Genomic DNA, 11384 nt, shown 5'->3' with positions numbered 1-11384 from the left:
CCGCAATTGTTAATTCGGTCGTTCTGATTTTTGATTTTTGCGTTTTCAGTTGGTTCGAGAAAACTGAGCATGACAGGCTCCATTCGAAATTTTTAAAATTAAAACTTCACTCCAAAATTACGTGTTTCTCAAGGTCAAACCTCCAGACATGACCGACTGGCACAGATCATGAAATTCAGAAATTCTCAAAAAAGTTTTCAATTTGTTCATATTTCACGACTTTATAAGGAATTATTCGGCTTGAAGTCCCTAATTTTACAATTCGGCTTGAAGTCCCGTCGGCTTGATGTCCGGCACTCCTAATTACCATACTGTTTGTTTCAGGAATATGTAGTATGGATCTCAAGGCGCAATTTGCAATAGAAATAAACACTGAAGTTGAGAAGCGCCGACAGGTGCTGCTGAAACTTGTTGATCAGTCTTGTGCTTGTTATCAGAAAAAATATGAAAACTTATGTGATGATATTTCGAAGGAGAAAGATGGGAACGATATAGATTTTCTGCGTGATGTCGCTAGTAAAGTTGCACCCATTTCCGAAAAGAAAGTTGCCTCGCAATTGAGAAATGCGATGCGTTTGGAGACGGAGTTTCGCGACATAAACCAGGAAAACGAGAATGAAATTGAACCAGTCATTAAAACTGAATACTCACAGACTGGGTCTAACGGGTTGCATGGAGACCAGCTTTCGATACCTCGAGATCGAGAATATCAAAATACTTATCATGCTGCTGGGGCTAGACCAAAAGTCAGAAAAGTGAAAAATATCAATGAACATGGTTTGTAAAAACAAGTTGAATAATTGTTTTTTTTTCATACGCTTGTTATGATTTTTTTTGGAGTTCCTCCGCTCTCAGTCGTCACATATCAAAGATGGTAAAATATAAAGTAAAAACTTAGAAATAAAACTTTCTTACCAAGAAAAACAAAAACGGCAAAAAATGGTACGGGTTATGAAACTTAAATTTTTAGTTTCATTTTTTAAAGTGTTGTGGAGCTAAAGAGTTCTCGTGCTTCATTTCCGAATAGTGTATGCGTTTTATCCTATTTCAATAACTAAAACCTTCAATTTTTTAAGGATTAGCAGTGGCTGCAGTTCATTCGCAGGTGACTAATGCCTATACTACTAATACTGCAGCAGGACGTGCTAGAAATAGCCTGAGCCAGGAAGTTGAACTTGGTACTTTATCACCAACCGACATATCAGCGAACGATATTCAAATTGCAGTCGCCGGAAACGAGGTTTCAATCTCTTTACTATTCTGTTTTATTTAGAAAAGCTGTCTTGAGTTTTATTTGATTTCTATACTCTTGTTTATTTTTGACAATTCAAAGTTGATAAGTTTTGTCATCTGAAGTTATCGAGGGTATAATGCTTGCATTACACATATAAATTTGATATACGATGTAAAAGAGCCCATTAATTGACTGTATACTTTTGTTACACTTGCGAGAGCAAGACTATTTTTGTCACTTGAGCAACGATAAGACTCATCTCACGGAGGCCTCAGTTGGAAATTTATTGTAACTGATGTATTTGAGATTTTTGCATTTTGAATACCCGTTCTATTTTGAATTATGTATTTTTTATGTTGGTTGTGCAATTACCAACTCCATTTTGGAAAAGTTTGTCTTATAAACTTTTTAATTAAAGGTTTATTCGACTTAGGAGTTTCAAAATTTGTATGCTCAGTTTTTTGGAAATCATTTTTTGGGCGCGACGTTAGGTCAACCGAAGTATTGTCGACTTAGATACCGCTTTGTAAATTTTGTTCTAATGTTAGGGTTAGGCCCGCAATTGTACTTTTCAGCATGTTTCTTCTAAAATGAAATCAATTGAAACAAATCGTGATATGAAATTTTTGATAGATTAAGTCTTTTCAGTCAGGTGAGAATGGTTACCGAGCATTTGGAAGGGGAGAGTTCTAAGTTGAGAGTATCGAAGAAAGTGTAGATAGTGTCTAGGTTTGCAGAGAGAGAGAGAGAGAGAGAGAGAGAGAGAGAGAGAGAGAGAGAGAGAGAGAGAGAGAGAGAGAGAGAAAAGAAGAAGATAGAGTTTTGATATTGGCGCCTTGGGTGTAGAAATTGACGTCGTCCGCGTAAGAAATAATGGATATACTTTTGGGCGGATAGGGGGGAGTGTTTGGTATAAAAGTTGAAAAGTGTTGTGGATATAAATGAGCCATGAGGGACTCCACTGTGGACTATTCTCGCTTTGAAGAATGGTCTCCTAATAGGGTTCTGGCCTGCCTCAGATAGTTGCTTAGCTAGCGACTGATAGGGTCGGGCAGTGAGGGATTAGTCAGTTTACCAATGTGGTTGTGGTGGTTTACGCAATTGAATGCTTTTGATAGAGCTTGGGCGACAAGAGCTGTTCTATTAGGGGGTCTTCGTTGATGCGAATTTGAATTGTCTTGTGAGGTTAAGACGCTGTTGGTGAAGTTCTTCAGCATAAAACTGAGGCTTAATTATAAAGGACAATCGTTAAGCGTTCTCTTGATCGTATGATTCACTTTGGAAGGATTTTAAAAAAAAAAAAACTAAATTACAAAAGGGGCCCTTCCGTTTAGTTACGGCAAGTGCACAAGCTGGATAGGGCCATACCAGCGATATAAAAATGCATATATATCAGCAATGAAGTCATAAATCAGCATTAAATGCATCGTCATAATGTTAATTTATCTTAGCCGTCCTTCCTCTACAATAGCGCTTATGGATCTGCACCCCCTTATACAAAATATAGAGCTCCTCAGGAGCGCGAAGCTTATTTTAGTTCTTATGTAGTTTATAGATTCGGGATAGCTTTCTTGTCTTTTTTCACTTAGTTTTTCGGCCAATCGCTGCATCGTCCGCGTGGCTGTTGGAGCAGCGCCACCGGTGCATCCAAAAACTAGCGGGCAGAAGCTACTCTGCTCTACGTTTAAAATTCTTTGCTGATATTTGGAGTTCTTCAGCGTTTCATGGTATTTGTATGCATCCTTCTACAGTTTTCGCGATGTTTTGGCATGGGGGTTGAAAATTTTCACATCAAAGAAAGCGCGGCTGAATCGTGAACCCCAGAGTCCGTTTGCCTTAATGTCAAGTCGTGCCTCATCTTCAGTTGTAGTTGAATTGTTGACAAAGCTTTCGCCTTGCAACGGCTGAAGTTTCGGCTCAATCTCGACGTCATGGCAAACCTCGTTCATGAGGTTGGCGAATGTGTCTCTGATTTCATTGTGTCTTATGTGTGTGTAACCACCCTTTGCTTAGTGAAGCGCATGTGTCAAGTTAAAATCAGCACCACATGCACATGTGAGTGGGGTTTTGGTTGGTTCCCATCCGTATCTTAAGTAAATACCATCTCTGAACTCTGATTTATTCAGGTTGAAGTTGTATCTGCTCAGTGGTAGAGCATTGAGCCAGTTAGAGGCTCTCTTTTCAGAGGCCAGGTCGATTGCGTATTCATCTGTTTCTTTTAAGGAGTTAATGAGGTTTGTCTTTTTTCGATTTGTTCTATCAGTTTTCAATTTTTTGATTTTCGTACATATTTTTTCTTGCTGTGTTACTGCTGTAATAGGATCTTGAGATTCCAGTACCAGTGATGTTTCCTTAGACCATTCTAGGTAGCTTTCATGATCGGATGGCAGCTTGATGTTAAGTCCGCCCATTTAAAGGGGTAAGGAAGATATCTCACGGAACTGGGGGTTTAAAGTGTCTTTACCGACTAGGTTAGGTAATAATTGTTCTTTGATAATATTTTCACATATTTCTAAGTTTTCCATAGTGTTAGGCGTTGTCCTGGCAAGAAATGAAAGCTTTTCTTGAACTCCTTTAGTATAGCAGCCATTAACGTTTTGAGGGGAGGTTTTAGCAATTTTGGTTAGTTTTTTCAAAATTTTGATTTGCTTATTCTGTTTTTTACATTCAGATTCTGTTCCTATAACTGAACCAAGCACTCGGGCTCCTGCCTTTATAGTGATTCCTGTATTTGCGAAAATTTTCTGAGCTTCACCGAGTTTTTCATCTTTGACAATGAGTTGGCATTTGGATGCTTTCACGTGGTAGCCGAAAAATTTACCCAGTGATACAATTTTATCGAGGACGGTTCGTAGATTGCTTAATTTACCGACTGCGTTTCCGTCGTCTGCGTACCATTTCTGGGTTACATCGTCTACTGATAAGAGTTTTATGAGGGGTATTATGGCTAGACCGTACATGGTCATTTCTAGTGGATCCCCCTGGGTTGTCCCTTCTTGAGAGTAGATTGTTTTTTTTTGTTAACGAATAGTTTAGATGGATTGGAGTAGGAGTTCTTAATCGCTGTTAAAAGGGAAGGGCAGGTATTTTCGATGTTTTTTAATGCCAGCTTTCGGTTCAGCGAGTTGAAAGCGTTTTCGGCATCTATCAGTAAAACAGCATCGGCGGAAGTTTTGCTGTATTGATTTCTTAGCGTGTGGATCGCATATTCAATGCCACATTTTTGTCCTAGGCAGAGTTGGTAGTTTGAACCGAGCGACATGAGTTCGTTTTTTAGGCATTTAGTTATTGTTCGCCCTATTATCCTACGCATAACTTCTCCTATGCCTATGGGTCTTACCCCTGGATTCTTATCTAAGGGTATTAATCTGCATGCGTTATATGGTTCCATTAGTTCTGGATTTAGTTCTTCTGTGGCCAATTTTTTGGCAATTTTAGCAATTGTTTTTGAAATTTCAACTGATTTTTGCCCAAAGTGTGTTAGAATACGTCTCCATTCATTCGCATCGAGGCCAGATGGTCCATGCGATCCGTGCGTTCTCATGGCTGCCTTCTTGATATGTTGACCGTTTATCTGATCAGATATCGATGGATGGAAAGGAATTTTTTCGTTTGAGACTGGTGTAATATAGTTCTCATTAATTGGTTCAGATGGTGGGTGTTTCTCTATGAGAATCTGTTCAACTGTCTTACCTTTGACAATCTCGTCGAGCGAAAGATCGCCTTTAGATGTGTCTGTTAGTTTTGCAATTGCGCTTGATATTTTTCCAGTGTTCATTAGTTTGTTGAACTGTTGTGCTTCAGTTTCAATTTTTCTTCTACTTCCTATCAACAAGCGCATTTGCAGCGCCTTTCCTTCGTTATATAGTCCATCCAGGTCTCCCTCTTGCCATTGCTTAAGTCGCCTTGCTATTGTTTTGGATAAAGATCCATCAATTTCGGACTTTGTTTTGCACAGTAATAAGTGTGGAAAAATCATTGCTGCGTGCATTGCGAAGGTATTTTCGTTGTTTTCTATTAGGCTGTTCAAAGTTCTATTGAAGGTTTCAATAAAGTTATAACCAACTTCATTTTTTGACAAGATCATAAAGACCGGTTTCCAGTGGACCACTTCGGTGTATATTTTCCTGGTGGTTTCTATTAGTTCTGGACAGGGGTTTGACCATGGGTCTTGTATTGTTCTGGGTTCTATAGTGGAAGACTCTCCTGAGTTTTGTGAGTGTGGGGCAGTGGAAGGGTGAGGGTGCATTTGGGGGAGCGTGGTTGTAGCTAGGGTTGGGGATTGCATTAATGCTTGTCGTTAGCTGAATGAAATTGGGAGGTGCAGCGATGACAACTGAAATCGTCATAGTGATCACTGCTGCGGGCTAGGCCGCTGCATTTTACATGCATGTAGCCTGGGCATGTGAAGCACCAAACACCTCCGCCTCGCAGGCTGCTTTTACAAATAAGGCAGTGTGTTTGAGTAGCCATTTTAGGAAGGACGGCGGTGTCAAGTTAGCGAGAGAAATTATAGATTAAATTTGCAAGAAAATTTTAAAGAAATCATTACCGTAGAACGAGAAATGGATGCCATCACGGCAGAACATTTGAGGGGTTAGATTTAGGTTGAGGTTAGGCGAAACAATAAGTGTATGGGGGTGTACAAATCTATTTATCAAATTAAACAGCACATGATTATGAATATAAATTTTGCGGTTTACTTCGGAATTATTACAGTTCTGAATTGTTTTGGGGATGATCAGTGTCTTGGGCTGAAACTTGTTAGTGACGAGGTTAATCAAGTTTTTCCACTGTTGTTCTAATTCTTGTGGATGCAGCCTGTAGTCATTGTATCCAGCAACTATTGTTACTGTATTTAGGCGCTTTGGTCTGTATTGTAAAACTGTTTCAAACAGATCATGAAGCGTTGCGCCGCGGTAGGAGTGAATTGTTGATTTTACTAGAGCTGGTTTGATATATTTGGTCCTTGAAGTCCCGATAACTAGTTTCTGTGAGAACTCAGGGATGCGTCTTGCCTGGAATCGCGGCATCAACCTGAAACACAGACAACTGGGGCGAGAAAGGAAGCTCCTTGGGGTGATTTATGAATACTTTCACTTAGGGTTTAAAATTGCTGAGGCAAAGGCGATGAAAAAAAAAGAAAGGAGTGGTACAACCCGACGTCGATTTGGAGGTCGATTCACCAGCTCACTCCTTCTTGCGTCTAGTTACGCCAGGGAAACTTCACTCGCCTACGGCTGGGACGGCGAGATTTAGTAAGATAACCAGAAGAGGAAAGCCCAGCGCGCATATGATATGAAAACACACAAGCGGTAAATTTGAACAAAGAAATCTATTTAATAAGTTTATAACAACAATTAGGCTATTCAAAATTGATGAAGCACTCCTCATCCCTTTGGAAGGAAAGGGATGAGGAGTGCTTCATCAATTTTGATAACGGGGCTGAAAAAGCAAATGAGGCGATATGATTTGGATAGGATGGGGTTTTTAGGGGTTCGACTGGCGAAAGTACGGTGGTTTTTTTTTCAAACTGGAGGGAATTGCGGAGCGCGCAAACTGAGGCTTATGCTACTAGTGAAGGCAGTTTCATTGAGATGTTTTGAATGATTTTTTGTAGGTTAATCGGGACCAGAATCTCGATGGACCAGAATCTCCTTCAGTGTAAACGCGGGTCAATTAAACGATCAACGCGTTTGCTATTGAGGGTGTGGTGAGGAACTTGGAATTGAAAATATTCTAGAATAAGTCTTGAGGGTTTGAACCGTTCAAGGTGCGAAATAGTCGCAAATAATTGCTCACCTTTGTTTTGAGGCTACTCGAAGTCACGAACTCGCTGCAAGTTTTCTTATTAGCATTGCAAGTGTTGCTATGTTGTTTGTTGAGGGCCGTAATATTTGGGTCAGTTTGGTCAGTGAGTCTTGTTTGGTCACGCGTTGCTTGAACGCATGCGTTAGCCATATTGCGACGGCCGCAGGGGATGTGCTCTGCTGTTTGGAGGATTACGCTCCCTTAAGATTTTCGCGCCTTTGTTAACATCGCTAGGCTCCTCTTTATGAGAGAGTATCTCATCTAATTCAGTTGCGCACTTATTCCAATCAGCTTGATCGAGGTTAATGAAAGTTTGGCCGTAGAGTTAAAGTCGATTGAGTTGAAAAACGTCATAGACACCTTGCCTTCAGGTCAAATCTTCAGTGTTCAAACGATAAGATTGTGTTTTCTCACGAATACATCAGTATTCATAGTTTTTTTTGTCTTCAAGTTTACTATTTACGTCTTACTTTCTGGTCTGCATTTCAATTATTTTTTTTCTCTTTTCTTTGTCTTGAAACTGGATCTTGTAGAATTACGATGTATTACACGCCGAAAACAAATGGAAAAATGTTAGTTTTAGTTAGCACAATCTCAAACCTGTGCCAACCCTGATGTTGCAAGTTCAAAATTTGGTTGATTTCCTTTTTTTATAGCTCACCTGTATTTTGTAATGGAAGTTTTGTTGACCTCTTGTGCAAGCGCTCATTTTTTGGCTTGATGTATGTCTGGAAATCATTTTGATGTTAATTGCTAGGCCCGCGTAATTTTCTGGCCTAAATTGAGCAGCACGATAATAATAAATTCAAACGTTCATCCGTTTCTCGAATTTAAAAATCAAGTAAAATTTTTTAAACGCTATGAAAATCAAATTATAAAGTAATATCGACGAAAGAGCATTTCTTCGAAAGTTAAAAAATGCTCTTTTGAAAATTCTGTATTTCATTCCATAATTTGGTTGCTTTCCTAATTAATATAGCTTACGTGTAATCTATTATATATTTAAATGCGGGCTTCACTATCTCGCCATGTTTAAGCTTTTTCAACGTATTATTTTTGCATGTTTAAGCTATATCGTATATTGCAATGGTTAAGAATTTTTTTCGATTTTCCAATTTGATTTTAGTGGTTATTTTACCGAGTTTAAGTTAAGCAGCCCAATATCGAATTAGGGTTGCGAATTTGGCCTCCAATTTTGAATGCCCGAATCATTTTAGTTAACGAGATAAGACGATTTTTGAGATTTTTTCAAAAATTTTCAGAAATTTCAAATAACAAAATAATTTTAAAAACTTGAAGTTCCCAACCCTGTAGTTGGGTGCTGTCGGAGTACTCTAAGGAGTTACAAATCTTGCCTCCAAATATGACTGTTCAAATCCTTGTAGTTTTCGAGATATGACGTTTTTTGTGATTTTTTTTTCAAAAAATTTTCAGACAACTTAAATTAATTTTTTTTTGCAAATTCAGAAATTCCCAACCCTGTAGTTAGGTCCTGTCAGAGTAATCTCAAAGATTGCGAATCTTGCCTCCAAATATGACTGCTCAAGTGTAGTTTTCGAGATATGACGTTTTTTGTGATTTTTTCAAAATTTTTCTGAAAACTTGAATTATTTTTTTTCTTACAAAATCTGAAATTCCCAACCCTGTAGTTAGATCCTTTCAGAGTACTCTCAAGAATTACAAATCTTGCCTTCAAATATGACGGCTCAATTTGTAGTTATCGAGATATGACGTTTTTTGTGATTTTTTCAAAATTTTTCAGAAAACTTAAATTATTATTAGTTTTTAAAAACTGAAATTTCCAACCTGTAGTTAGGTCCTGTCGGAGTATTCTCAAAGATTGCGAACCTTGCCTCGAAGTATGACTGCTCAATTCTTTGTAGTTTTCGAGATATGACGTTTTTGGTGATTTTTTCAAAATTTTCAGAAAGTTTAAATTAATTGTTTTTGAAATTCCAAAATTTGAAATTCCCAACTCTATAGTTCGGCGTTGTCAGGGTACTCTAAAGAGTTGCAAATCTTGCCACATGCGACTGCTAAACCCGACTGCTCAAATGCTTTTAGTTTCCGAGATGTGACGTTTTTCGATTTTTTTTAAATTTCTCAAAGAACTTATCTACAAAGAAATTCAAAAAATTTGAAACTACTAACTTGATGAAGATACAACCTTATTGTCAGCATACACCCAGGCGTCTCAAATCTTGCCTCTTAATATGAATGCTCAAATCCTTTTAGTTTCCGAGAAAAGACGTTTTTTTTTCAATTTTTTTTTCGGGAATCTTAGGTTTAAAAAATTCACAACATTTTGGATTCCTAACCCTATAGTAGGGTGCTCTCAGGGAGTCTCAGTGGTTGCAAATCTGGCTTCCAAATTTCTCCAGAGGCCCATTAAGTTTTCGAGATGACGCTTTTAAAATGGGAATTTAAAAAAATTTAAAAGTTCGAAATTACCAAACCTGGGTGCAGTCAGAGTACACTAAAAGTTTGCAGATGTTGTTTCCAATATATGCGGTTTTTTTCATGAGTTGTCGAAAAATTTCGAAGCACCGAAGGTGCGTTAATTGCTAGTTTGTAATGAAAGTTGTGTTGACCTCCTTCTCCAGAGCTCAATGGTTGGTTTGATGTATATCTTGAAGTTATAGTGATGTATATTGGTAGACCTGCCTAAATTTCTTACCAAAATAGATACCAGCTCGAAAAAATTAAATTCAAAATTTATTCGTTTCTCGAATTTTTAAAAAGAGTAAAATCTTGTAAACATCATGAAAATCAAATGGCAAGTCATTTCGATGACAGAGAACTTTTTTCGAAAGCTGAAACATGAAAAAAAAATTCATTTTGTTTTTTTGGCTCGCTTGAGTTCATTGACACTTTTGTATGCTCCTGTTGGCTAAATTGAAGTGTGCATCTTCGGATATGCTCAGGTAGGTACTTTTTACTAGTGCATGGATAATTGCCTGTTATATGTTTAGTGCGTTGATATTCACGATTCCTCTACTCTGGTAAAAATTTCGACAATTCCACTGAGCAAAAAAGCAGAGCTTATCAAAATGGTGTCTCGAAGTTGCTTCGTAATTGGACGATGGCATGACGAAATGTTTCAATTCTACTTCGAAATTGTGTTGCTGAATGTTGATCCGACTACTCTACAGCCGACAGAGCAGCAAATTGTAAGGGTTCCAGGAGTTGCATGTGTAGCCGTTATTTCTGAGCCAGGAATGCGGCATGAAGTCGAGTTCTACATCATTCAGGCAAATGGTGTAATTATGAAGAGTTTCAAAGGAAATCCAAATTTACCCGCAAAGATAGGCCATTGGTAAGTTTGTTTTGGCGCTTGATTTTCGTTGATTGAGATACAAATTTTCAATGTAATTGATGGGATCAGTCTTTCGTGAGTTAAAACCTACAAGTTCAAGTGAATTAAAATAAACCAGTTGCTGTGCTAGAAGCTCAGACAGCTCCGACCATTTATTAATTGTAAGAGTGGTTTTGGTTTTCATATCGCTCTGGACGCAAAGAAAAAACATTTTTCCTGAGGAAGCGCTCTCATGGAATAATCCTAGTTTTGTAATTTAAGAAGTCAGATGAAGTATTTTGAGCGGCGTAAAACTTTGAATGGCTTATGGGTTAAATCTACCAACAGGCTTTATTAAATACATCTGAGTTTATTTTTATGGATGCATTGTTGTTTCAGTTTCTCGGCAGACGTCTATGACGCGGATGCAGTTAGGAAAGGAAGAGACGACACTTTCGTCACTGCTTGTTTTGAGCACAAATCTTTCATTGAGATCGTCTTGGTCAACAACAACAATCCACATTCCGCATCTATTTTCCAACAAATAATGATCGAAAAACCAAAACGAGTCCTGATGATGGACGAGCTGACACTTCTGGTTGGCTCATATACCAATCGTGGCTATCTTACTGTTTTGACGAGAAGTGAACACTCGAAGTTCGTAGCTATCAATTGTGTAGATACGTTCAGTTGTTGTCCGAAACTGGACAACATCTGGGGAATGGGACTGACTGGCGACTGTGTCGCCATATTGCACAAGAAAAGGGGTAAAAACAGCGGGAAGTTAGCCCTGATCAAACTTAATGAGATAATGACTGAAACGATGAAAAATGAAGATATTGAATAGTGAACATTGAGTTCGCTTTCTATTTTTGTATATCTTTAATTTTGTAGATTACTCGTTTAATAATTAGAATACATTCCAAGACAAGTTATGAATTATAATATTATACTTCACAAAACAAGTTGAGGTCATATGGATGTTAAGATGGATGTCTCAGAATGGATAGTTTAGCTTTCTAACAATCTTGTCTTTCCCAGAGT

At 38.2% G+C, this 11384-nt stretch overlaps 1 protein-coding gene across 1 annotated transcript; it reads left to right on the top strand.

Annotated features, from left to right (window-relative positions):
- Positions 1-303: 303 nt before the first annotated feature.
- Positions 304-11341, top strand: LOC134839442 (uncharacterized). The gene is made up of 4 exons (XM_063854990.1): positions 304-777; positions 1077-1240; positions 10018-10361; positions 10740-11341. Exons 1-4 carry the CDS (start codon positions 336-338, stop codon positions 11185-11187), a joined length of 1398 nt encoding a protein of 465 aa, XP_063711060.1. The 5' UTR covers positions 304-335; the 3' UTR covers positions 11188-11341.
- The last annotated feature ends 43 nt before the right edge of the window (positions 11342-11384 follow it).

This window comes from Symsagittifera roscoffensis, chromosome 2 (assembly GCF_963678635.1).
Source record: "Symsagittifera roscoffensis chromosome 2, txSymRosc1.1, whole genome shotgun sequence".
In the NCBI taxonomy this organism is placed as follows: Eukaryota; Metazoa; Xenacoelomorpha; order Acoela; family Convolutidae; genus Symsagittifera; species Symsagittifera roscoffensis.
This window is presented reverse-complemented; position numbering and strand designations above follow the sequence as displayed.